Source organism: Pristiophorus japonicus, chromosome 1, assembly GCF_044704955.1.
Source record: "Pristiophorus japonicus isolate sPriJap1 chromosome 1, sPriJap1.hap1, whole genome shotgun sequence".
NCBI lineage: Eukaryota > Metazoa > Chordata > Chondrichthyes > Pristiophoridae > Pristiophorus > Pristiophorus japonicus.
In genome coordinates, this window is record NC_091977.1 from 295,453,282 (window position 1) to 295,480,931 (window position 27,650).

Genomic DNA, 27,650 nt, shown 5'->3' on the forward strand with positions numbered 1-27,650 from the left:
CCGGAGCTACTCCTAGCCAATTTTGAGCCCAATAAGAGAAGACTCCAAAGTGAAAATCAGAGGTCCTGTGGTGGGATGAAGTTAACTTGTAAATTGGGCGGTGTCAGCTTAGAGCACCAACGAATTGATGTCCAGGTTTGGAGACCTGTGTGGTGGATGAGTGAGTCTGGAAGCTGTTTGAAGGACAGAGTATCAGTGCGCACACTGCTAGAGGTATTTCTGTGGAAAATGGAGAATTAAGGTGATGTGGAGAATCAACTATGAGTAAGCATAGTTTGATCCGGGGTCCAGCAAAGATGAGTGATGGCCTCGATGAAAAGTAGTGCACATTAACTGATCCAGTATACTAGTGGAGGGATGAAATGAGTCAGCTACAATGGGGATACAGGCGGAAAGCAGCAGAACCAAGGTCATTTGGCAACAGTGGAGCAGAAGCAAGCGCAGGATGGGAACCAGCAGAACCCGATACGAGCTAACTCACTATAGAGTGAAAAATTACCAGCAGAGAAGCAGAAAACTGAGGACGCAGCAGCAGGCCAGATACTGGAAATGAGACAGCCCAGCGGAGAATGCAGTCTCTGTAGGAATGGCGGTGAAGTTGGAGGTCATACTAATGTCCAGAGGCAGCAGAAAAATTGACTTCTGCCCAGTAAAGTGGATTCCTGGTCAAAGCTGAGAAACTGACAGTGCACTAGAGTACAGTCAGAAGCTCAGAAGGGGTAAACGCAACAGGTGAAGGGATTTGCTGTAGATTGCAAAAGTTAGCTTGAAACTTGAAGCAACTGAGTAGCAGAGCAGTCACAGCAGTCAAGTCTTGCAGTGTAGACCTGTTGGCAGAGGGATCCAGGAGTTGGGTAGTCAAATTTAAACAGAATTCCAGCTGTTGAAAAAAGCATAGTGAAAACAAAGAATTAGCAGTGTCAGGGGTGGGCAGTGGGATCTGCATAGGGAACTTTAAACTTGTCGCTATTCACTGAAGAATCTAAATCATTAAAATTGGGTCTGCCTGATTTTTGAAAGTTGGATTGTTGCTGTTCTTCAGCCTGTCTCTGCAAAACAGTTGAGGTAAATTAGTGGAAAAGCCAGTTAACGGGATTGCGAATTGCATGTGGAAGAGAGGCACTGGGCTGGAACATCAGCTGTGTCTTTTGGCTCAGAGGATTTAAGAGTGCTACTTGGCCAGTGCTGCCCAACATGAGTTTTTGTTGATACTCTGGGCTGAATGTGGTTAATGAAATCAATAGGGAAGCTGCTCGAACTAGTCCACAAGTAAGAGGATGGTTCCAGATTGCAGTGAATAGCTGACAACTACTGAATTCACCGTCAAGGGTTACCAATCTCAGAGGATGTGCATGTGCTGACTGAGGTGACTGAGATAAAGGTCTCCTTATAGATTCTTAATACAATTTGCAACCTGCCACTTTATAGCTTGGCAACCACCACATGGACATTATGATGCTGAGTGCTCACAGGTAGATCTAGAGGACCAAATGAACTCTCCACATGTGGGGTATGGATATCTTCATTCATAAAGGCTCCTGTAAAGTACAGGGTAGTATGTGGCAAGGAGGTTTTATGGCTGTCTTGTGTGGATCCAGAGCATTTATGGGAATGTAACCAGAAAATAAGTGTATTTTCTTTATAAATTGCAATAATCTTCAGTTATTTAAAGAAAATGTCTCCAGTGCTGTGTCAGTTCAATAGAATAAATATGAAACCTTTATGAAGTTACTATGATGGTAACTTTGGCTATGTCTCTAAATAATATGTTTAGAGATAGTTGGTAAGATATCTTATTGTGAAATAAACACAAATGATAAGGATGATGAATTATAGTCTAAAGGATTTTATGGTGACTTTTAAAATAATGGTTATTGATGTGTTAATTGCACTGTTGCTACATTGTTTTACAGCACATCTACGTTGTGCCATTGCTCATAAACAATTAGGTAACTATCAAGCAGCAACAGGTGACTTGAAGAAAGTGTTGCAAGCTGAACCAGCCAATTCCATAGCAACGGTAAGAACTTGAGAAAGCACAAAATAGAAGAAATGCAACATTACCAGACTTGCTCGTAGATTGGAGATGTATAAACTGACATACTAGAAGAAATTGTATATAATAATAGTGTTGAAAATAGAGTCAGGGATGAATGTTTCATTTTTGATTTGTTAAACTTAATAAACAACAACAACTTGTATTTATATAGCACCTTTAATGTAGTAAAATGTCCCAAGGCACTTCACAGGAGCATTATCAAACAAAATTTGACACAAAGTCATAAGGAGATATTAAGGCAGATGAGAGTTAGGTTTTAAGGATTGTCTTAAAGGAAGAAAGAGAGACAAAGAGGCTGAGGGAGGGAATTCCAGAGCTTGGGGCCTTAGAAGCTGAAGGCACTGCCATCATTGGTGGAGCGATTAAAATCAGGGATGCTCAAGAGGCCAGTATTGGAGGAGCGCAGATATCTCGGAGGGGTGTTGGACTGGAGGAAATTGCAGAGATGGGGGGGTGGGTAGAGGTCATGGAGGGATTTGAAAACAAGGATGAGAATGTTAAAATCGAGGCATTGCTTAACCAGGAGCCACTGTAGGTCAGCGAGCACAGGGGTGATGGGTGAATGGGATTTAGTACGAATAGGGACACGAGCAGCAGAGTTTTGGATGACCTGAAGTTTACAGAGGGTAGAAAGTAGGAGGCCGGCCAGGGGTGCATCGGAATAGTCAAGTCTAGAGGTAACAAAGGTATGAATGAGGGTTTCAGCAGCAGATGAGCAAAGGCAGGGGCAGAGTTGGGCAGTTTTACAAAGGTGGAAATAGGCGATCTTGGTGATGGCACGGATATGTGGTTGGAAGCTTATCATGGGGTCAAATGTGAGATGAAGGTTGCAAACAGGCTGGTTCAATCTCAAGACAGTTGCCAGGGAAAGGGATGGAGTTGGTGGCTGAGGAACGGAATTTGTGACGGGGACAGAAGACAGTGGCTTCGGTCTTCCCAATATTTATCTCTTTACATCATCAGATTTGGAGTCTTCAGTATTTTAAAACATTTGTCTTTAAATTGAGCATCCTGGACCTGAGGAGGTGTGCAAGAAGATTTCTGTCCCTTCCTGTGTCCTCAGATTTTGTTGTGATTTACCTAGACTTAATACTGTAACAAATTGTAATTGGAAAAGAATAAGCATTGGGAATGACTAGGGTGCCGAAATTACCCCTTTCTATGAGAGCCGTGGGTTGGTAAGCACTCACTGCTCGGAGGGGCCGCCATTTTACAAATTGCCCTCGTGAATTTTCCCAGCAGAGAATGTCTTCTCCGCCTGTGTTGCCGCCCCGTCCACCCCTTACCGACCCCGGCAACCCCCCTTTCCGCACCGTGTGGGAAATTACCCCACGGGAAAGGATTGGCCACTGCTCGGTGTCCCTAACAGCTTTCCCTGACTGGAAGCTTCTTGTGGCTGGGCGGCGCGTCCGCCCTTAAAGGGGAGGGCGCACTGCCGCGGCCACCATTTTATTTTAATTGATGGCCGACTGCCAGGTCGGCCCGACAATGGTGGCTACGGGTTCGGCTGGGACGTCAACAGGCAGCCCGGCACTCCCTCTCGGGTACCAGGCCACTGGCCTGGCTGAAACCCTCCCTGGTGGTCTAGTGTTTGCCACTAAAGTGGCTGCAGAGTTCACAGTGGCCCTCCCCTTTAACTAAAGGGGAGGGACGTTGTGACACGTCAGCGCAGCGCTGATGACTTGGAGCGACTGTCTTTCCGACCCGCCCGCACTACCATCCCGCTGACGACCCCACATCCGCCCCGCTCCAAAAAAAAAACCAAAGAGCTGAATTTCCCCGAATTGCCCGCCCCATTGGGATGGACAGAACATTTAAAAAACAGACGGTTGCCCCGTTTGGGGTGGAGGGCAATTTCGGCCCCGAGGAGTATTTACACAGCAACGCTATAGTGAATAGTGAAATACAATCCGTGTTAATGGTATAATTTCACAAACCAGAATCAACCTTTTTTCCTCAAGTAATGGTGAGGCATGTAAATCTCCACTTGACTTGTGGGCAGTGCAATTAATTTTCTAATTTAAACTGTTAGCTAGATTAAGTAAAATAAATAAATGATTTGCAACACTCTTGGTATACTTTCATCATTTACTAAAATAAAAACATAGTGTAGTTTGAGTCAATGCGATTAACTATCCTATGAAATGTTCATTTTCAGAATATGCTTCAGGAAGTTGAACAAAGGCTGAAAGACTCAGAGCCTCTTGTGAAAACACAGAAAAAAGGAAAAAGGATGCTTATCAAAGAGGTAGAGGGCTCTGATGATGAGAAGGAAAGGGGATATGATGGGAATAAAGGTGAGAATGACCGTCAGATTCTTATAAAGACAAATCTGATTTATGTTTATCATTTTCTTGCTGTATATCCATTGTACACCAGCCTTAGGAAAACCAAATTTAGCCCCTCTATAACTCCTAACATCAGATGCTTTTTATTATTGACTGGAAAGATAATCAGATGTTCTAGACTGATCAACATTTGATCACTGAGCAAAAGTTTGAACTATTGAAAAATGGCCCAAGATGCTCTAAAATAGCTGGGATGCTTTCTTTGTTGCTTTTGTATCTTCACACGCTTCGCTTGGAGAATATTTTGAAGTCGTAGGTGGTTTTTCAGGTTGATTAACAGTCTGATGGGCCACGGCACAAACACTTCTTCCATTGCCATAACCATCATTGCCAGCTGCAGTTAGTCATACACAGCTGGAGGGTTTTATGGGCTCCCAAAACCCATACGATCGGGGGGGAGGTGGAGCCACCCACTGCCACTGGACACAAACACTGCACAGCTGGGACTGTCCGGGATGGAGTTTGGCCACCACTAAGCCAAAGGTTTGTTCCTAGAATGTTTTTGAACATAAAATATGCTTTTAGAAAAACATCCTTAATAGTTAAAATAGGAAAATAGGAAAATCAAGAGTAGCCAGGTGTGGTATTTTACCAGATAAAGCATAATAAATCATGCATATTTGGAAAAGATGATAGCAGCATTGTTCACCTTCGCAATATTTGATCTTACACAACTACTTTCAATGTATTTTTTTGATCACTGTGGAATTGCACAATGTAAACTTTATAGTTTTGATTTATTCTGTATATAATTTGTCAAGATTATAAATTATTGTTTGAGAAGATTACTGTGTGGTGCTGTTGTGTAAAGAAGGGCTGCTATGTGACTGGCACCTGGATTAACTTCAATTTTCATAAAGAAAGACGGACTTCCATTTAAATAGTGCCTTATCGTGTCCTCAGGACATCACAAAGCACTCCACAGCCAGTAAAGTTCTTTTGAAGTGCTGTTACTGTTATGTAGGGAAATGTGGCAACCAGTTTACACACAGCAAGGTTCCACAAACAGTAGTTAATATGAATGACTAGTTAATCTGTTTTTGGTGGTGTTGACTGAAAGAATGTTAGCCAGGATGCTCGGAGAACTCCCTGCCTTTTTTCAAATAGTGCCTCCACAGCAAGACAAACAGGACCTTGGTTTAACTCAACTGAAATATGGCATATTTGACAATGCAGCACTCAGTCAGTGCTACGTTGAAGAGTCAGCCTAAATTACATGCTCAAATCTTGAAATGGAGCTTGAGCCCATAACCTGCTGACTCAAACACGAGAATGCTACTAACCGAGCAGGCTAACTTATCGTGCTCCTTATCTACAGGGAGACATCTCAAAATGCTTGCCAATTACAAGGACAATAATAGAGCAGGCAATGAGTTTAGGAAAAAGGGGAAGAAAAGAGAACCTTGTTTGAGGAGGCAAAGGCATGGAGAATATTGCAGAGCTTTTTGAATGCAAGGAGGGAGGTGGTCAGGCAGAGGGAACTGGGTAGAAAAATAAAACGGAATCCTCTTAAATATTAAGTCCAATTCCAGGCTGTTGAGCGAGGCTTTGCCCAGAGCTGTGACACTTGTTAGCTGAAAGCAGCTAGTGCATTCTGAGCATTTCAGTGTATCCAGTTTGTCAGGGTAAATCATTATTATGTAGTCGTTGAACTGTTGAAGATTTTTCTTCAGCTTCCAGCAGCTTATTTCTCAATTGCTTTCAAAATGATTTGAAGACAAGGTGGAGGACAAATTTCAAACTTTCTTAATCAGGTAAATTAATACTCACCTCTTGACCATGCCTTTGGCTCATCATACAAGGTTCTCTTTTCTCCTCCTTTTTCCTATACTCATTGCCCACTCGATTATTGTCCTTGTAATTGTCAAGCATTTTGAGATATCTCCCTGTAGAAAAGTAGGGGTGTTATGCTGAACCTGTATCGAACCTTGGTTAGACCACACTTAGAGTACTGCATATAGTTCTGGTCGCCAAATTATAAAAAGGATATAAAGGCACTGGAGCGGGTGCAGAGAAGATTTACAAGGATAATGAACAGGCTGGGTCTCTTTTTCTTGAAAAAAGAAGGCTGAGGGGTGACCTAATAGAGGTCTTTAAAATTATGCAAGGTTTTGATAGTGGCTACAGAGAGAATGTTTCCACTTGAGGGGGAAGAGCATAACTAGAGGTCATCAATATAAGATAGTCACCAAGAAATCCAATAGGGAATTCAGAAGAAACTTCTTTACCCAGAGAGTGCTGAGAATATGTAAGAGAGGCTCAATGAGAGAGAGGGTGAGGACATTTTTGAGAGGCTAAACTGATTACATACCTATTATAGCTTTTATTTTGTGTTCTATAAATTTCAGAATACATAGTGAGTACAGGAATAAGAAACATAAAAAATAGGAGCAGTAGTCGGCCATTCGGCCCTTCGAGCCAACACTGCCATTCAATATGATCATGGCTGATCCTCTATCTCAACACCATATTCCCATTTATTCCCCATACCTCTCGATGCCTTCTGTGTCTAGAAATCTATCTGTCTCCTTAAATATAATCAGTGACTTCGCCTCCACAGCCTTCTGTGGTAGAGAATTCCACAGGTTCACCACCCTCTGAATGAAAAAATTTCTCCTCATCTCATTCTTAAATTTCCTACCCCGTATCCTGAGACTGTGACCCCTTGTTCTAGACTTCCCAGCCAGGGGAAACACCCTCCCCGCATCCAGTCTGTCCAACCCCGTCAGAATTGTATATGTTTCAATGAGATCCTCTCTCGTTCTTCTCAACTCTAGTGAATACAGGCCTAGTCGACCCAATCTCTCCTCATACGACAGTTCTGCCATCCCAGGAATCAGTCTGGTGAACCTTCGCTGCATTCCCTCTATGGCAAGTATATCCTTTCTTAGGTAAGAAAACCGAAACTACACACAATACTCCAGATGTGGTCTCATCAATACCCTGTATAACTATAGTAAGATATCCTTGCTCCTGTACTCAAATCATCTTGCAATGAAGGCCAACATACTATTTGCCTTCCTAACTGCTTGCTGCATCTGCATGTTTGCTTTCAATGACTGGTGTATAAGGACACCCAGGTCCCTTTGTACATCGACATTTCCCAAGTTATCACCATTTAAATAATACTTTGTCTTTATGTTTTTCCTACCAAAGTAGATAACTTCATTTATCCACGTTGTACTGCATCTGCCATGTGTTTTCCCACTTACTCAACCGATCTAAATCGCTTTGCAGCGTCTTTGCATCCTCCTCACAACTCACAATCCCACTTTAGTTTTGTGTCATCTGCAAACTTGGAAATATTACATTGGGTTCCCTCATCCAATATTGTGAATAGCTGGGGCCCAAGCACAGATCCCTGTGGTACCCCACTAATCACTGCCTGCCACCCCGACAAAGACCCGTTTATTCCTACTCTCTCTTTCCTGTCAATTAACCAATTTTCAATCCATGTCAGTACATTACCCCCAATCCAATGTCCTTTAATTTTGCACACTAACCTCTTATGTGGGACTTTATCAAAGGCCTTCTGAAAATCCAAATACACTACATCCACTGGTTCTGCCTTATCTATTCTATCAGTTACATCCTCAAAAAACTCCAGTAGGCTTGTCATACATGATTTTCCTTTCATAAATCCATGTTGATTTTGTCTAATCCTGTTGATATTATCTAAGTGTGCCGTTATCACATCCTTTATAATAGACTCTAGCATTTTCTCCATTACTGATGTTAGGCTAACTGGTCTGTAGTTCCCTGTTTTCTCCCTCCTTTTTTAAATAGTGGGGTTACATTTACCACCCTCCAATCTGCAGGAACTGTTCCATAATCTATAGAATTTTGGAAGTTGACAACCAATGCATCTATTATTTCCATGGCTATGAGCTTTCAGTACTCTGGGATGCAGATCATCAGGCCCTGGAGATTTATCGGCCTTCGGTCCTATTAGTTTCTCCAGCACTATTTTCTTACTAATAATCATTTCCTTTAATTTCTCTTGCTCACTAGACTCTTGGTTCCCTAGCATTTCTGGGACGTTATTTGTGTCCTCTTCCTTGAACCGAAGTATTTATTTGATTGTTCTGCCATTTCCTTGTTCCCCATTATAAATTCTCCTGTTTATGTCTGTAAAGGGCCTACTTTTGTCTTCACTAATCTTTTTCTTTTTACGTACTTGTAGAAACTTTTGCAGTTGGTTTTTATGTTCCTTGCAAGTTTACTCTCATACCCTATTTTTCCCCTCTTAATCAATCTCTTGGTTCTTTTTTGCTGAATTCTAAACTGCTCCCAATCCTCAGGCTTGCTACTTTTTCTGGCAACTTTGTATAACTCCTCTTTGGATCTAATACTATCCTTAATTTATTTTGTTAGCCATGGTTGGGCCACTTTTCTTTTTGTGTTTTTACGTCAGAAAGGAATGTATAACTGTTGCAATTCATGCATTCGTTCCTTAAATGTTAGCCATTGGCTATCCATCGTCATGCCTTTTAATGAATCTTCCCAATCTATCAAAGCCAATTCATTCCTCATACCTTCGTAGTTTTATTTGTTTAGATTTAGGACCCTAGTTTCGGATTGGACTACTTCACTTTCCATCTTAATAAAGAATTCAATCATGTTAAGATCACTCTTCCCTAAAGGACCCCGCACAACAAGACTGTCAATTAACCCCTTCGCATTACACAATACCCAGTCTAGGATAGCCTGTTCCCTAGTAGGCTCCTCAACATACTGGTCTAAAAAACCATCTCGTACACACTCCAGGAATTCATCTTCCACAGTATTATTACTAATTTGGTTTGGCCAGTCTATATATAGATTAAAGTCGCCTATGATTACTGTAGTACACTTGTTACATGCATCTCTAACTTCCTGTTGATGCCGTCCCCTACATTACCACTACTGTTTGGAGGCCTATAGACAACTCCAAACAATGTTTTCTGCACCTTGGTGCTCCTTAACTCCACCCAGACTGATTCTACATCTTGATTTTCTGAGCCAATATCCTTTCTCACTATTGCACTGATTTCATCCTTTACTAACAACGCCACACCAATCCCTTTTCGTTTTTTCCTGTCCTTCCTAAATATCGAATATCTTTGGATATTCAGTTCCCAACCCTGGTCATCCTGCAACCATGTCTCCGTAATTGCAACTATATCATATCCATTTACATCTATTTACGCTGTTAATTTGTCTACCTTATTACAGATGCTTCGTGCATTCAGATATAATGCTTTTAGATTTGTCTTTTTAACATTATTAGACATCTTAACATTATTTTGTACTATAGCCCTATTTGTCTTATCGCTATTTTTTCTTACTTGGATCCTATGGGCCCAAGTTTCCACACGATAAAAAACGGGCGCCCCTCCGAGCTGGGCGCCCGTTTTTCGCGCCGGAAAAAAAACGCGCAATTCTGGAGCGCCCTGCAGCTCCATGTCTGCGTAGCGCGGCGCCCAGGGGGCGGAGCCTACGACTCGCGCCAATTTTGTAAGTGGGAGGGGGCGGGTACTATTTAGATGAGTTTTTATCCTGCCGGCAACCCTGCGCGTGCGCGTTGGAGCGTTCGCGCACGCGCAGTGTGAAGGAAACATTGGCACTGGCCATTTTTGTAGTTCTTTGTAGCTGTTTAATTTTTGAAAATTTTTTAATAAAAGCACATTGCCCTTCCATGATCAGCACTGAGGCTTCTTGCAGCAGTGAGAAGGTGCAGGAAGCCTCAGAAGTTGAGGCAGCCGTTTCCCGACGGCCTCCACCCCCTGCCGTCGGGAATGGCTGCTCAACTTCTGAGGCTTCCTGCAGCTTTCTCACTGTCTCCTTCCCCCCCCGCTCGCCGTCGGGAACGGCTTCCTCCCCCCCCCCCCCCGCTGCGTTCGGTCGGTCGGTCGGTCGGGCCCGCACTCCCTCCCCCCCCCCGCCCGCCTGCCGTCTGGAACGGCTTCCTCCCTCCCCCCCTGCTGTCGGGAACGAACGGCTGCCTCAACTTGTGAGGCTTCCTGCAGCCTTCTCCCTGCCTGAAGCACTTTCACACAGGTTGGAAGATGGTTTATTTAATCTTTTCTTTGCTTATAAATTTTTATTCAGGTTGGATTTATTTGTATAATATTTATATAAGTATAAATAAGGATTTATTATAGAATTTAATGACTTCCCTCCCCTCCCCTCACCCCCCACCTCGTTCTGGACGCCTAATTTGTAACCTGCGCCTGATTTTTTAATGTGTAGAACAGGTTTTTTCAGTTCTACAAAAATCTTCACTTGCTCCATTCTAAGTTAGTTTGGAGTACGTTTTCACTGTGGAAACTTTCAAATCAGGCGTCAGTGGCCGGACATGCCCCCTTTTGAAGAAAAAATTCTGTTCCAAAGTGAAACTGTTGGAACTGACTAGAACTGCAGAAAAAAAAATGTGGAGAATTGCGATTTCTAAGATAGTCCGTTCTCCACCAGTTGCTCCTAAAAATCAGGCGCAAATCATGTGGAAACTTGGGCCCAATTTGTTAGTGCACTCCTTTGTTTGTATGCTCTGTCCCTTCCTGACAAAATCTGGTTATCCTTACACAATCACTTTCCTGCATTGCTTCCTTTTCTTTTCTCTTTAGCATTCTAGATTTCTCTCCACTGCAACTATCCTCACCCTGCCCCCCGCCCCCTCCCCCGCCGATTTCCTAACCTTCTCTCTCCCCCGCCAAGTTCCTGACATTCTCTTCCCCTGCAGTTCCTGACCTTCTTTCCCCCTGGGTTCCATACGTTCTCTTGCCCGCCGCCCCCCGCACCCAGGTTGCTGACCTTCACTCCTCTCCCCACCACCCCATCCCCCCGGGTTCCTGACCACCTCTCCTCCTCCACACCCCCGTGTTCCTGACCTTCTCCCTTCCCCATGCCCCCAAGTTCCTGACCTACTCCCCGCCCCCTGAGTTCCTGACCTTCGTCCCTCCCCCCGCAGGTTCCTGACCTTCGCCCCTCCCTCCAAGTTCCTGACCTTGTCCCCTCCCTCCGGGTTCCTAACCTCGCTCCTCCCCCTGGGTTCCTGATCTTTCTCCTAGAATTCTTGACCTTCTCTCCTGGAATTCTTGACCTTCTCTCCCGGAATTCTTGACCTTCTCTCCCCCTGAATTCTAGACCTTCTCTTCCCCCGGGTTCCTGACCTACTCTCCTCCCCCCGTGTTCCTGACCATCTCCCCTATCCTCGAGTTCCTAACCTCTCCCCTCACACCGAGTCCCTGACCCTCTCCCCTGCTTTTTTGGCCTTCTCTCCCAGAATTCTTGACACTCTCCCGAAATTCCTGACCTTCTCTCTCTGGGTTCCTGACCATCTCTCCCCCCGAGTTCCAGATCTTCTCTCCGCCGAGTTCCAGACCTTCTCTCCCCCCGAGTTCCAGACCTTCTCTCGCCCTCCACCCGATGCCCCACCACCGCCCCCCCCCCGCGAGTTCCTGACCCTCTCTGCTCCACCCCGAGCTCCTGACCTTCTCCCCCCACCCCCCTGCCGGGTTCCTGACCTTCGCCCCTCCTGCCGGGTTCCTGACCTTTGCCCCTCCCCCGGATTCCTGACCTTCAACCACCGCCCCCCCCCCCCCCCGCCGGGGTTCCTGACCTTCATCCCTTCCCGCGGGTTCCTGACCATCTCCCCTCCCCCCGTCTCCGAGCTCCTCTCTCCCATCTTCCCCTCTATACTTTTCTCTTCCGCCACCCCCCCCAATCCGCGCTGCTTTTGCCCCCACTCTGAGTTCCTCTCGCCTCACCCCCCACACCGAGATCCTCTCGCACCCGCACTCCGAAATCCTCTAGCACGCCTCCCACTCCGAGCCACTCTCGCCCCCCCCCCCCCCGCACACTCTTGAGCTCCTCTCGTCCCCCTCCCACACTCCAAGCTCCTCTCTCCCGCGCCCCCCCCCCCCCCCCCGCCGCCCATTCCGATGTACTCTCCCGCCCCTCCCCCACTCCGAGCTACTCTGTTACCCTACTCCGAGCTCCCCTCTCTCTCTCTTACTCCCCTCACACCAAGTCCCTGACCTTCTGCCCACCCACCCGCTCCCCCCCCCCGGGTTCCAAACCTTATCTCCTCCCGAGTTCCAGATCATCTCTCCCTCCGAGTTCCAGACCTTATCTCCCCCCGAGTACCAGACCTTCTCTCGCCCGCCCCCCCCCCGCACCGCCACCCTCCCGCAAGTTCCCGACCCTCTCTGCTCCCCCGTCGAGTTCCTGACCTGATCTCCTCCCACCCCCACCTCCACGTTCCTGACCTCCCCTCCCCCCGAGTTACTGAACTTCGCCATCCGCCTCAGGTTCCTGACCTTCGCCCCTCCCCCCGGGTTCCTGACCTTCGCCCCTCCACCGGGGTTCCTGACTTTCGTCCCTTCCCGCGGGCTCCTGACCTTCTCCCGTCTCCTAGCTCCTCTCTCCCCTCTACATTTTCCGCGCCCTCCCCCCACTCCGAGCTCCTCTCGCCCTCCCCCACTCCGAGATCCACTCGACCCCCACCCCAACTCCGAGATCCTCTTACCCCCCCCACACTCCGAGATCACCTTGCCCACTCCGAAATCCTCTCGTCACCTCCCCCCCCCCCACTCTGAGCCCCTCTCGCCCCCCGTCCTCTACTCCGAGCTCCTCTCCCCCCCACCCCCCATATTCCGATGTCCTCTCTCACCCCTGCCCCACTCCGAGCTCCTCCCTCACTCCGAGATCCTCTCCCCCACTCCGAGCTCTGCTCCCCCTTCCCGAGCTCCTCTTTCTCTCCTCTCCCCGCCCCCCCGAGCTCCTCTCTCTCCCTTACTCCCGTCACACCGAGTCTCTGACCTTCTCCCCTCCCCCCGGGTTCCTGACCTTCTCCCCTCCCCCCGAGTTCCTGACCCTCTCCCCCCCACCCCCCCCCCCGGGTTTTTGACTTACGCTCCTGGAATTCCTGACTTTTTGTCCCCCCTGAGTTCCTCATCTTCTCTTCCCCCCCTAGTTCCTGACCTTTGCCCCTCCCCCAAGGGTTTTTGACCTTCTCCCCTCCCCCTGGGTACCTGACCTTCGCCCCTCCCTCCGGATTCCTGACCTTCGCCCCTCCCCCCCGGGTTCCAGTACTTCGCCCCTGACCATCGCCCCTCCCCCCAGGTTCCTGACGTCCGCCACTCCCCCAGCATTCCTGACCTTCTCCCCTCCCCCCGAGTTCCTGACCCTCTCCCCTCCCCCTGGGTTTTTGACTTACGCTCCCGGAATTCCTGACCTTCTGTCCCCCCGAGTTCCTGACCTTCTGTCCCCCTGAGTTCCTGACCTTCTGTCCCCCTGAGTTTCTAACCTTTGCCCCTCCCCCCAGGGTTCCTTACCTTCTCCCCTCCCCCCAGGTACCTGACCTTCGCCCCTCCCCCCCCCCCGGGTTCCAGTACTTCGCCCCTGACCATCGCCCCTCCCCCCAGGTTCCTGACCTCCGCCACTCCCCCCGCATTCCTGACCTTCGCCCCTCCCCCTGGGATTCTGACCTTCTCCCCTCCCCCTAGGCACCTGACCTTCTCCCCACCCCCGGGTTCCTGGCCTTTGCCCCTCCCCCCGGGTTCCTGACCTTTGCCCCTCCTCCTGGATTCCTCACCTTCTCCCGTCTCCGAGCTCCTCTCTCCCTTCTTCACCTCTATACTCTTCTCTTCCGCCCGACCCCCCCACTCCGAGCTCCTCTCGCCCACCGTCCGCCCACTCCGAGGTCCTCTCTCCCCCCCTCCCCCACTCCTCTCTCCCTCCTGCCACACTCCGAGCTCCTCTTTCTCTCCTCCCTCCCCCCCCCCACTCCACGCACCACATCCACCCTCCTCCCCCCAACCCTCCAAGCTCCTCTCCCCCTCTCCCACTCTGAACTCCTCTCTCGCTCTCTCTCTCTCTTTGTCTCTCTATCTCTATCGCTCTCTTTCTCTCTCTCTCTCTCTCTCTCTCTCTCTCTATCTATCTGTCTCTCTCTCTCTCTCTGTCTCTCTCTCTCGCTCTCTCTCTCTCACTTCCCTCCCCCCCTAGTTCCTGACCTTCTCTCCTCCTCTCAGGTTCGTGACCTTCTCCCTTCCCTACGGCTTTCTGACCATCTCCCCTTCCTCTGGGTTCCTAACCTCTCCCCTCACCCCGAGTTCCTGACCTCCCCTCCCTTCGAGTTCCTGATTCTCTCCCATCCCCCGGGTTCCTGATCCTGTCACCTCCCCTCGAGTTCCTGACCCTCTCGCCACCCCCCCGAATTCCTGGCCATCTCCCCTCCCCCCGGGTACCTAATCTTCTCCACTTTTCATGGGTTTCTAACATTCTTTCCCAGAATTCTTGACTTTCTCTCCCGGAATTCTTGACCTTCTGTCCACCCCGAGTTCCTAACCTTCTCCGCTCTCCCCGACTTCTTGACGTTCTCCAATCCCTCCGAGTTCCTGACCTCCGCCCCTCCCCCCCGGGTTCCTGACCTCCGCCCCTTACCTCGGGTTCCTGACCTCCCTCCCCCCCGGGTTCCTGACCTCCCTCCCCCCCCCCCCGGGTTCCTGACCTCCGCCCCTCCCCTCGGGTTCTTGACCTCCGCCCCTCCCCTCGGGTTCCTGACCTCCATCCCTCCCTCCGGGTTACTGATCTTCCTTCCCCCCCACCCGGGTTCCTGATCTCCGCCCCTCCCCCCGGGTTCCTGACCTCCCTCCCCCCCTGGGTTCCTGACCTCCGCCCCTCCCACCGGGTTCCTGTCCTCCGCCCCTCCCCCCCGGGTTCCTGACCGCCTTCCCCCGGTTTCCTGACCTTCGCCCCTCCCCCCGGGTTCTGACCGTCTTCCCCCTGGGTTCCTGAGCTTTGCCCCTCCCCACTGGTTCCTGAGCTTCGCCCCTCCCCCCGGATTCCTGACCATCGTTCCCCCACCCGGGTTCCTGACCTTTGCCCCTCCCCCGGGATTCCTGACCACCCCTCCCGCGGGGTTCCTGACCTTTGCTCCTCGCCTCGGGTTCCTGACCTTCTCCCCTCCACTTGGGTTCCTGACCTTCAGTCTCCGAGCTCCGAGCTCCCGTCTTCACCTCTACACTCTTTTCCTCCGCCCCCCTCCCTCCACTTGGAGCTCCTCGCCCCCCCCCCCCCACTCCGAGATCCCGAGATCCTCTCGTGCCTCCACCACTCCGAGATGCTCCCGCCACCCCCCCCGAAGTCCTCTCGTCCCCCCCCCCACCCCAAGATCCTCTCGATCAATCCCCCCCCTCTCCGAGATCCTCTTGCTCCCACCACCACTCCGAGATCCCTTTGCCCTCCCCCCCCCTCCCCCCTCCAGTCCGAGATCCTCTGGCCCCCCCAACACTCTGAGAACCTCCCGCCCACCCCCCACTCCGAGATCCTCTTGCCCCCCCGCTCCAACCCCCTCCCCCCCCCATCCCACACTCTGAGCTCCTCTCGTCACACCCCACAGTCCAAGCTCTTCTCAACCCCCTCCCCCACAGTCTGAGTTCCTCTCCCCCCCCCACCCCACTCCGATATCCACTTTCCCCCTCCCCCTCCCCCCCCCACTCCGAGCCCCTGTCGCCCACCCGCCCACTCTGAGCTACTCTATCTTCCCCCTCCCCCACCCACACTCTGGGCTCCGCTGCCCCCCCCATGCCCTTCGTGCTCCTCTCCCATCCCCCTCTCCGAGCTCCTCTCTATCTCTCTCTCTCTCTTACTCCCCTACCCCCTAGTTCCTGACCTTCCCGTGGGTTCCTAACCTTGTCCCTTCCCCACCGAGTTCCTGACCTTCTTCCCTCCCCCCGGGTTCCTGACCTACTCCCCTCCTCCCTGGGTTCCTGACCTTGTCCCCCCCCAGAGTTCCAGACCTTCTCTCCCCCCGAGTTCCTGACCTACCCGCCCCCGCAAGTTCCTGACCTACTCTTCCCCCCCCCCTCCACCCCCACTCCAATTTTCTGACCTTCTCTCTCCCCGCCGAGTTCCAGACCTTCTCTCCCCCCGAGTTCCAGACCTTCTCTACCCCTGGGTTCCTGACCTTCTCTACCCCTGGGTTCCTGACCTTCTCTACCCCTGGGTTCCTGACCTTCTCTCCCCCTGAGTTCCTGACCTTCACCTCTCCCCCCGAGTTCCAGACCTTCTCTACCCCCGGGTTCCTGACCTTCTCTTCCTCCGGGTTCCTGACCTTCACCTCACCCCCCCGAGTTCCAGACCTTCTCTCCCCCCGAGTTCCAGACCTTCTCTCCCACCAAGTTCCAGACCTTCTCTCCCCCCGAGTTCCAGACCTTCTCTCGCCCCACGCCCCCCAGCCCCGCTGTCCGCCCCTGAATTTCTGACCCTCTCTGCTCCCCCGTCGAGTTCCTGACCTGCTCTCCTGCCCCGCCCCCACCCCCGAGTTCCTGACCTTCTCCCCTCCCCCCGGGTTCCTGACCTTCGCCTCTCCCCCCGGATGCCTGACCTTCAACCCTCCCCCTGGGGTTCCTGACTTTCGTCCCTTCCCGCGGGTTCCTGACCTTCTCCACGCCCCCTGGGTTCCTGACCTTCTCCCGTCTCCTAGCTCGTCTCTTCCCTCTTCCCCTCTACAGTTTTCTCTTCCGCCTCCGCCCCCCCCACTCTGAGCTCCTCTCGACCCCACTCCGAGCTCCTCTCGCCCGCCCCCCCACTCCGAGATCCTCTTGCCCCCTCCCACCCCCACTCCGAGATCCTCTCACCCACCCCTTGCCCCAATTCCGAGATCGTCTTCCCCCCCACCCGCCCCCCACTCCGAGATCCTCTTGCCCACTCCGAGCCCCTCTTGCCCCCCCTCCCCCACTCCGAGCTACTCTGTTACCCTCCTCCCCCCACTACGACCTCCTCCCTCACTCCGAGATCCTCTCCCCCACTGCGAGCTCTGCACGCCCTCCCCGAGCACCTCTTTTTCTTTTCTCACTGCCCCGCCCCCCAAGCACCTCTCTCCACTCCGAGCTCCTCTCTCTTACTCCCCTCACACTGAGTCCCTGACCTACTCCCCTTTCCACCGGGTTCCTGACCCACTCCCATCCCCCCGAGCTCCTGACCTTCTCCCTTCCCACCGGGTTCCTGACCTTCTCCCCTCCCCCTGGGTTTTCTGACTTAAACGCTCCCGGACTATCCTGACCTTCTGTCCCCCTAAGTTCCAGACCTTCTGTCCCCCTGAGTTCCTGACCATCTCTTCCCCCCCCCCCACCCCCCTCCCCGCGTTCTTGACCTTCGCTCTTCCCCCCCCCCCCAGGGTTCCTGACCATCGCCCCCTCCCCCCGGGTACCTGACCTTCGCCCCTCCCCCCGCATTCCTGACCTTCTGCCCTCCCCCCTCCGGGTTTCTGACCTTCTCCCCTCCCCTGGGTTCCTCACCTTCTCCCGTCTCCGAGCTCCTCTCTCCCCTCTTCACCTCTACACTCTTCTCTTCCGCGCCCCCCCCCCACTCCATGCTCCGCTCCTCTCGCCCCACCCCACCCCACTCCGAGATCCTCTTGACCCCCCCCACTCCAAGATCCTCTCGCACCCCCCCATTCTAAGATCCTCTCGCCCCCCCAACCCCCCCACACACACTCTGAGCTCCTCTCATCCCCCCCACACTCTGAGCTCCTCTGTTCACCCCCCCTCCCCCACTCCGAGATCCTTTCGCCCCCCCCCCCCACTCTGAGATCTTCTTGTCCACTCTGAAATCCTCTCGCCGCCCTCCCTCCCCCAATCCGAGCCCCTCTCACCCCTTCCCTCACTCCGAGCTTCTCTTCCCCCCCCCCCTCCGCCGCATTCCGATGTCCTCTCGCCCCTCCCCCACTCCGAGCTACTCTGTTACCCACCTCCCCCCACTCTGAGCTCCTCCTCCACTTCGAGATCCTCTCCCCCACTCCAAGCTCCACTCCCCCTCCCCGAGTTCCTCTTTCTCTCTTCTCACCGCGCGCCCCCCCCCCCACCGAGCTCCTCTCCCACTCTCCCACTCCGAGCTCCTCTCACACTCCGAGCTCCTCTCTCTGTCTCTTACTCCCCTCACACCGAGCCACTGACCTTCTCTCCCACCAACCCCCCCCCCCCCCGAGTTCCTGAGCATCTTCCCTTCCCCCGAGTTCCTAACCTCTCCCTTCACACCGAGTTCCTGACACTCTCACCTCCCCCTGGGTTTTTGACTTACTCTCCCGGAATTCCTGACCTTCTGTCCACCTGATCATCTTTCCCGTCAAGTTCCAGACTTTCTCCCCTCCCCCTGAGTTACTGAACTTCCTCCTCCCCGAGTTCCTGACCTTTGCTCCTCCCCCCAGGGTTCCTGACCTTCACCCCTCCCTACGGGCACCTGACCTTCGCCCCTTCCCCCGGGTTCCTGACCCTCGCCCCTACCCCCGAGTTCCTGACTTTCTCACCCCCCGAGTTCCTGACCTTCTCTCCCCCCCACCCCCCCGAGTTCCTGACCTTCTCTCCCCCCCCTCCAAGTTCCTGACCTTCTCTTCCCCCCCCCCCCGAGTTCCTGACCTTCTCTCCCCCCCCTCCAAGTTCCTGACCTTCTCTCCCCCCCCCCCCCCGAGTTCCTGACCTTCTCCCCCCCCCCGAGTTCCTGACCTTCTCACTCCCCCCCCCCCCCGAGTTCCTGACCTTCTCTCCCCCCGAGTTCCTGACCTTCTCTCCCCCCCTCCAAGTTCCTGACCTTCTCTCCCCCCCCCGAGTTCCTGACCTTCTCACCCCCCGAGTTCCTGACCTTCTCTCCCCCCCCCCCCCCGAGTTCCTGACCTTCTCCCCCGCCGAGTTCCTGACCTTCTCACCCCCCGAGTTCCTGACCTTCTCTCCCCCCACCCGAGTTCCTGACCTTCTCACCCCCCGAGTTCCTGACCTTCTCTTCCCCCCCCCCGCCCCGAGTTCCTGACTTTCTCTCTCTCCCCCCAACCCCCCCCCCCCCCCCCCCCCCCGCGAGTTTCTGACCTTCTCACCCCCCGGGTTCTTGACCTTCGCCCCCCCCGAGTTCCTGACCTTCTCACCCCCCGAGTTCCTGGCCTTCTCTCCCCCCCCCCCCCCCGAGTTCCTGACATTCTCTCCCCCCCCCGAGTTCCTGACCTTCTCTCCCCCCCGAGTTCCTGACCTTCTCTCCCCCCGAGTTCCTGACCTACTCTTCCCCCCCCCCTCGAGTTCCTGACTTTCTCTCCCCGCCCCCCACCCCCCGAGTTCCTGACCTTCTCACCCCCCGAGTTCCTGACCTTCTCTCCCCCCGAGTTCCTGACCTTCTCACCCCCCCGAGTTCCTGACCTTCTCTTCCCCCCCCCCGAGTTCCTGACCTTCTCACCCCCCGAGTTCCTGACCTTCTCTCCCCCCCCCCCCCCCGAGTTCCTGACCTTCTCTCCCCCCCCACCAGAGTTCCTGACCTTCTCTCCCCCCCCCCCCCCCGAGTTCCTGACCTTCTCTCCCCCCGAGTTCCTGACCGTCTCACCCCCCGAGTGCCTGACCTTCTCTCCCTCCCCCCCCCCCCCCCGAGTTCCTGACCTTCTCTCCCCCCCCCCGCCCCGAGTTCCTGACCTTCTCTACCCCCGAGTTCCTGACCGTCTCACCCCCCGAGTGCCTGACCTTCTCTCCCTCCTCCCCCCCCCCCCCCCGAGTTCCTGACCTTCTCTCCCCCCCCCCCCCCCCGAGTTCCTGACCTTCTCTCCCCCCGAGTTCCTGACCTACTCTTCCCCCCCCCCTCGAGTTCCTGACTTTCTCTCCCCCCCCCCCCCGAGTTCCTGACCTTCTCACCCCCCGAGTTCCTGACCTTCTCTCCCCCCCGAGTTCCTGACCTTCTTTCCCCCCCTCCCCACCGGGTTCCTGACCTTCTCACCCCCCGAGTTCCTGACCTTCTCTCCCCCCCCCCCCCGAGTTCCTGACCTTCTCTTTCCCCCCCCCCCCCGAGTTCCTGACCTTCTCTCCCCCCGAGTTTCTGACCTTCTCTCCCTTTCCCCCCCCCCGAGTTCCTGACCTTCTCTCCCCCCGAGTTCCTGACCTTCTCTCCCCTTCCCCCCCCCCCGAGTTCCTGACTTTCTCTCCCCCCGAGTTCTTGACCTTCTCTCCCCCCGAGTTCCTGACCTTCTCTACCCCTGGGTCCCTGACCTCCGCTCCATTCCCCAGCCACCCCCCCCCCCTAAACTTCACTCCTCTCCACACCCCCCCCAAGTTCCTGACCTACTCCCATCCCTTCGAGTTCCTGACCTACTCTCATCCTTCAGAGTTCGTAACCATCTCCCTTTCCCCCCGAGTTCCTGACCATCTCCCCTTCCCCGGAGTTCCTAACCTCTCCCCTCAACCCGAGTCCCTGACCTTCTCCCCTCCCCCTGGGTTTTTGAACTTCTCTCCCAGAATTCTTGACTTTCTCTCCCGGAATTCCTGACCTCTTCTCCCGAGTTTCTAACTTCCTCACCCCCGGGTCCTGACCTTCTCTCCACATGAGTTTCTGACCCTCTCTCCTCCCCCTGGGTTCCTAACCTCTCCCCTCACACTGAGTCCCTCCTGGGTTTTTGACCTTCTCTCCTGGAATTCCTGACCACCTCTCCCCCCGAGTATCTGACCTTCTCTCCATCCCAGGGTCCTAACCTCTCCCCTCACACCTGGTTTCTAATCTCTCCCCTCCCCCTGGGTTCCTGACCTTTCTCCCAGAATTCTTTACTTTCTGTCCCGGAATTCTTGACCTTCTCTCCCCCAAGTTGCAGACCCTCTCTACCCCCGGGTTCCTGCCCTTCTCTCCTCCCCCCCGGGTTCCTGCCCTTCACCCCTCCCCCCCCCCCCCTCCCCGAGTTCCTGCCCTTCACCCCCCCCCGCCACCGGTGTTCCTGACCTTCTCCCATCTCAAAGAGTTCCTCTTCACCTCTGCACTCTTCTCTTCCGCCCCACCCTCCACTCTGAGCTCCACTCGCCCCTCCCCACTCCGAGCTCCTCCCGACCCCACTCCGCTCCTCTCGCCCCTCCCCCCACTCCAAGCTCCTCTCGCCCCTCACTCCACTCCGAGATCCTCTAGCCCCACACCCCCACTCTGAGATACACTCCCTCCCCCCAACTCCGAGCCCCTCTTGCCCCCCCCCCACTCCGAGCCCCTCTTGCCCCCCCCACATCAAGCTGCGCTCTCTCCCTTCCCCCCCCACTCTGATCTCCTCTCCCCTTCCCCTATTCGGAGCTCCTCTCTCTCTCTCTTTCTCTCTCTATCTTTTCCCCCTCCCCCCGGGTTCCTGACGATCTCCCCGTCCCCCGGGGTCCTAAGCTCTCCCCTCCCGCTGGGTTCCTGACCTTTCTCCCAGAATTCTTGACTTTCTCTCCCGGAATTCTTGACCTTATCTCCCCCAGTTCCAGACCTTCTCTCCCCTCGAGTTCCTGACCTTCTCCCCTCCTCCCCCTGGGTTTCTGACCTTCTCCCGTCTTCGAGCTCCTCTCTCCTCTACACCTCTTCTGCACTCCCCACTACCCCGTGCGCCTCTAGCCACCCCCACTCCGAGCTCCTCTTGCCCCTCCCTCACTCTGAGCTCCTCTCGCACACCCCTCCACACTCCGAGCTCCTCTTCCCCTCCCCACTGCGAGCTCCTCTTTCTCTCTCCCGACTCCAAGCTCCTCACCCTCCCCTCACACCCCCCACCCCCCCGACTCCGAGCTCCTCTGCCCTCGCCCACACTCCGAACCCTTCTCTCTCTTTCAACCCCCCACCCCCACCCACATTACGAGCTCCTCTTCCCCCCTCCCCATTCCAAGCTCCTCAACCCCCACTCCAAGTTCCTCTCTCACACCGAGCTCCTCTCCCCCTCTCTTACCCCTCCTCCCCCGTAATTCCAGACATCCTCCCCCCCCGTTCCTGACCACCTCCCATCCACCGGGTTCCTGACCCTGTCCCCTCCCCCCAAGTTCCTGACCATCTCCCCTCACCCCGGGTTCCTGACCTTCTCCCGTCTCTGAGCTCCTCACTCCCCCTCCCACACCCCCAGTCCAAGTTCCCCTCTCTCTCCTTCACCCCCCACCCCCCCTCTCCTTGCTCCCCTCTCCTTGTCCCCCCCCGTCCATGCCAAGCTCCAACCCCCTCCCAATCCAAGCTCCCCTCTCTCTCTTCCCCCCCCCCCACCTCACCCCCACTCCGAGCTCCTTGCTTCCCTCCTCCACTCCGAGCTCCTCTCTCTCTCTGACTCTCTCTCTCTCCCTCTCTCCCACCCCACTCCGAGCTCCTCTTCCCTCCCCCCCCACTCCGAGCTCCTCTCCCCTCCACCACTCTGAGCTCCTCTCCCCTACCACACTCCGAGCTCCTCTCACTCACTCTTACGCCCCTAGTACCTGACCTTCTCCCCTCCCCCCGAGTTCCTGACCTTCTCCCCTCCCCCCGTGTTCCTGACGTTGTCCCCTCCCCCCGTGTTCCTGACGTTGTCCCCTCCCCCCGTGTTACTGACCTTCTCCTCCTCCCCCCACTTCCTGACCTTCGCTCCTCCCCCCGAGTTCCTGACCTGCCCATCCCCAAGGTTACTGACCCTGTCCCCTCCTCCCCCCCCCCCACCGGTTCCTGACCTCCCCTCCCCCAGAGTTCCTGACCTTCTCCCCTCCTCCCGGGTTCCTGACCTTCACCTCTCCCCCCCCCCCCGGGTTCCTGACCTTCACCTCTCCCCCCCCCCGGGTTCCTGACCTTCACCTCTCCCCCCCCTGGGTTCCTGACATTCACCCCTCCCCCGGGGTTCCTCAACATCTCCCCTCCTCCAAGTTGCTAACCTTTTCCTGTCTCCCAGCTCCTAACTCTCCCTCCCCCACTCCCAGTCCAAGCTTCCCTCTCCTTCACACCCCCCCTCTCCGAGCTCCCCTCTCCTTGCCTCCCCCCCCCCCCCCCCAACGCTGGGCTCCCCGCTCTCTCCTCCCACTCCCGATTCCTCTCTCCTCCCCGCCCCACTCCAAGCTCCTCCCTTTCCTCCCCCACTCCCACTGCAAGCTCCTCTCTTTTCCCCCTCTCTGACTTCTTCTCTTCCCCAGTCTCCAAGCTCCTCATTCCTCCCCCCCATCCCCCAGCCATACCCAGACTTTCTCCATTTGGAGCCGAGGAAAGCGCATCAGTTCAAGCTGCAGCCGCTGCAACATCTGGTGTGTATGCACAACCAGATTGAGTGTGCTTGCACAGTACAAAACGGGCTCATGCGCAGAAGGACTCAGAACACTGTGGAAATAATCACACCGAAGGAACTATAGCAGAGCTGTTATGCTACCCAATAGTGGAAAGGAAATAGAGGAGCAAATTTCAGAAAGATGCAAGAACTCATCATCATCATAGGCAGTCACTCGGAATTGAGGAAGACTTGCTTCCACTCCTAAAGTGAGTTCTTTGGTGGCTGAACAGTCCAATACGAGAACCACAGACCCTGTCACAGGTGGACATTCATTGGGGGAAGGGGGGGTGGGATTGATTTGTCATACGCTCCTTCCGCTGCCTGCGCCTGACCTCTTCACGCTCGCAGCATTGAGATTCGAAGAGCTCAATGCCCTCCCAGATGCACTTTCTCCACCTAGGGCGGTCTTCGGCCAGGGACTCCCAGGTGTCAGAGGCGGTGCCGCACTTTACCAGGGAGGCTTTGAGGGTGTCCTTGTAACGTTTCCGCTGTCCACCTTTGGCTCGTTTGCCGTGAAGGAATTCCGCATAGAGCAATTGCTTAGGGAGTCTCATATCTGGCATGCGAACTATGGGGCCTGCCCAGCGAAGCTGATCGAATGTGGTCAGTGCTTCAATGTTGGGGATGTTAGCCTGGGCGAGGACACTGATGTTGGTGCGCCTGTCCTCCCAGGGGATTTGCAGGATCTTACGGAGACATCGTTGGTGATATATCTCCAGCAACTTGAGGTGTCTTCTGTACATCGTCTATGCCTCTGATCCATACAGAAGGGCGGGTATTACTACAGCCCTGTAGACCATGAGTTTGGTGGTAGATTTGAGGGCCTGGCCTTCGAACACACTTTTCCTCAGGCAGCCGAAAGCTGCACTGGCACACTGGAGTCGATGTTGAATCTCCGCATCAATGTCTGCCTTTGTTGATAAGAGGCTCCCGGGGTATGGGAAGTGGTCCATGTTGTCGAGGGCCGCGCCGTGAATCTTGATGACTGGGGGGGGGCAGTGCTGTGCGGCAAGGACAGACTGGTGGAGGACCTTTGTCTTACGGATGTTAAGCATAAGGCCTATGCTTTCATATGCCTCGGTGAATACATCGACTATATCCTGGAGTTCAGCCTCAGAATGTGCGCAGACGCAGGCATCATCCGTGTACTGTAGCTCAATGACAGAGGTTGAGGTGATCTTGGACCTGGCCTGGAGGCAGCGTAGGTTAACCAGCTTCCCACTGATTAATAAGAACATAAGAATTAGGAACAGGAGTAGGCCATCTAGCCCCTCGAGCCTGCTCCACCATTCAACAAGATCATGGCTGATCTGGCCATCGACTCTGTAGTTTAGTTCCACTCCAGCGGGGAGCTTGTTGACTGTGAGGTGGAGCATGGCAGCGAGGAAGATTGAGAAGAAGGTTGAAGCGATGACTCAGCCCTATTTGACCCCGGTCCGGACGTGTATTGGGTCTGTAACATATCCGCTGGTAAAGATCACGGCCTGCATGTCGTCGTGGAGGAGGTGAAGGATGTTGACACATTTTTGGGGCCATCCAAAACGGAGAAGGGCACTCCATAAACCCTCACGGTTGACGGTGTCAAGAGCCTTTGTAAGATCGAAAAAGGCCATGTATAAAGACTGGCGCTACTCCCTGTATTTTTCCTGCAGCTGCCGCACTGCAAAGATCATGTCCATTGTGCCCCGTAGGGGACGAAATCCGCATTGTGATTCCGGGAGGAGCTCCTCGGCCACAGGAAGAAGACGGATGAGGAGAACTCTAGCGACAACCTTCTCAGTGGCTGATAGCAGGGAAATTCCCCTGTAGTACACTACAGAGTAATGATAATGGGGAACTGTAATTATCCTAATCTACAAAAGCAAAATATTGCGGATGCTGGAATCTGAAATAAAAATGGAAATGCTGGAAATCTCAGCAGGTCGGGCAGCATCTGTGGAGAGATAAACAGAATTAACGTTTCATGTCGATGATCCTTCGTCAGAACTGGCGAATGTTCGAAAAGAACTAACCTTTTTCTAACTCCTGCCATTACCATTTCAATTACGGCCCATCATCTCTTTTGTCTCTCTAATCTTTCCTGCCTTCCACCCGATCACATACCTTCCCTTTTGTTCTTTCTTCCCCTGCCCCCTTTCAGTGCTTCTTAAGAATGTGTTCTTTTCGAACATTCTCCATTCCTGTTGAAGAGTCATCGTCCTGAAACGTTAACTCCTTTTCTATCCACAGATGCTGCCTGATCCACTGAGATTTCCAGCATTTTCTGTTTTTATTATCCTAATCTAGATTGGGATATTAGCAGTGTAAAGGGCAAAAGGAGGAGGAATTCCTGAACTGTGTACAAGATAACTTTCTTGATTAGTGTGCTTTCAGCCCATAGAGGAAGTAAGACATGCTGGATCTAGTTCTGGGGAATGAAGTGGAGCATGTTTCAGTGGGAGAGCATTTGGGGAATAGTGATCATAATATCAAAAGATTTAGAATAGTTATGAAAAAGGAGAAGGAACAATCAACCAATTAATTGGAGGAGGGCTATCTTCAGTGAGTTGTAAAGGCCCAGGTGGACTGGAATCAAAAATTGGTAGCCAAAACAATCATTGGACAATGGGAGGCCTTCAAAGAGGAGATGGTTTTGGTACAGACTAGACACATTCTCATGACTGGAAAGGAAGGGCACCCAAAGCTGGAGCTCCCTGGATGACTAAAAATAGAGATTAAAATAGACAAAGAAAGGAGGCTTTATCTTTTTTTTCTTTATTTCATGCAAATGTAAGGTTCATAATATAGTAGAGAAGCATCTGAATATAGAAAGTACAGAGGAGATCTAAAAAAGGGAATAAGAGGGGCAAAGAGAGAGTATGAGAATAGATTAGCAGTGAACATATAAGGGATCCCAAAAATCTTTTATAAATATACAATAGTAAAAGGGAATCAAAGAAGGGGTAGGGCCATTAGGGACCAAAAAGAAGATTATCTTGTGGAGGCAGAAATTCTAAATGAGTACTTTGCTTCTGTCTTCATTAGAGAAGAGGATAGTGCCAGTGTAGCAGTAAAAGAGATAGTAGTAGTAAAATTGGTTCGGCTAAAAATAGATAGAGGTTTTTAAAAGGTTGTTAGTCCTCAAAGTAGAAAAGTCACTCAGTCCAGATGGGATGCATCCTAACTTACTGAGGGAAGCAAGCATGGAAATTGCTGAGGCTCTGGCCACAATCTTTGGAGGATTACAAATGTTACACCCCTGTTTAAAAACAGGGAGAGGGATAAACCCGGCAACCACAGGTCAGTCAGCCTAACGTCAGTGGTGGGGAAACTTTTAGAGGCAATAATCTGGGGCAAAATTCATTTGCATTTGGAATACTATGGGCTAATAAATTAAAGACATTACGGATTTATTAACAGCAAATCGTGGTTGACTAACTTGATTGAGTTCTTTGATAAAGTAACGGAGAGGCTTGATGGTGTGGTTGATGTTGTGTATCTAGACTTTCAAATGGCGTTTGACAAAGTACAACATAATAGTCATGTTAGAGAAATTAAATCCCATGGGATTAAAGGGACAGTGGCAGCATGGGTACAAAATTGGCTAAGGGACAGAAGCAGAGAGTAGTAGTGAACGGTTGTTTTTCAGAATGGAGCGAGGTATACTGTGGTGTTCCTCGGGGGTCGGCATTAGGACCATTGCTCTTTTTGATGTATATTAATGTCCTGGACATGGGTATACAGGGCATAATTTCAAAGTTTGCAGATGACATGAAACTTGGAAATGTAGTAAACAATGAGGAGGATAGCAACAGACTACAGAAGGAAATAGACAAACTGTTGAAATTGGCAGACACATGGCAGATTAAATTTAACACAGAGAAGTGTGAAATTATACGTTTTGGTAGGAAGAATGAGGAGAGGCAACATGAATTAAATGGTACAATTTTAAAGGGGTACAGGAACAAAGTGACCTGGGGGTTTATGTACACAAATCTTTGAAGGTGGCTGGACAAGTTAAGAAGGCAATTAAAAAAGGTATTTGGAATCCTTGGCTTTATTAATAGAGAAATAGAGTACAAAAGCTAGGAAGTTATGCTAAACCTTTATAAAACACTGGTTAGGTCTCAGCTGGAATATTGCGTTCACTTCTGGGCACCACACTTTTGGAAGTAGGTCAAGGCCGTGGAGAGGGTGCAGAAGAGATTTACTAGAATAGTACCAAGGTTAAGGGACTTGAGTTATGTGGAGAGACTGG

The 27,650-nt window shown here is 52.7% G+C and overlaps 1 protein-coding gene across 4 annotated transcripts in view; it reads left to right on the forward strand.

Annotated features, from left to right (window-relative positions):
• Positions 1 to 27,650, forward strand: part of LOC139270934 (sperm-associated antigen 1-like) — a 180,349-nt gene that overhangs the window by 61,369 nt on the left and 91,330 nt on the right. For all 4 annotated transcript variants that reach the window (XM_070888476.1, XM_070888475.1, XM_070888474.1 and 1 more), the window contains 2 exons: positions 1,914 to 2,020; positions 4,218 to 4,356. In XM_070888476.1, the coding sequence (XP_070744577.1) occupies positions 1,914 to 2,020; positions 4,218 to 4,356 (246 nt within the window). The remainder of the gene's footprint in view (positions 1 to 1,913; positions 2,021 to 4,217; positions 4,357 to 27,650) is intronic.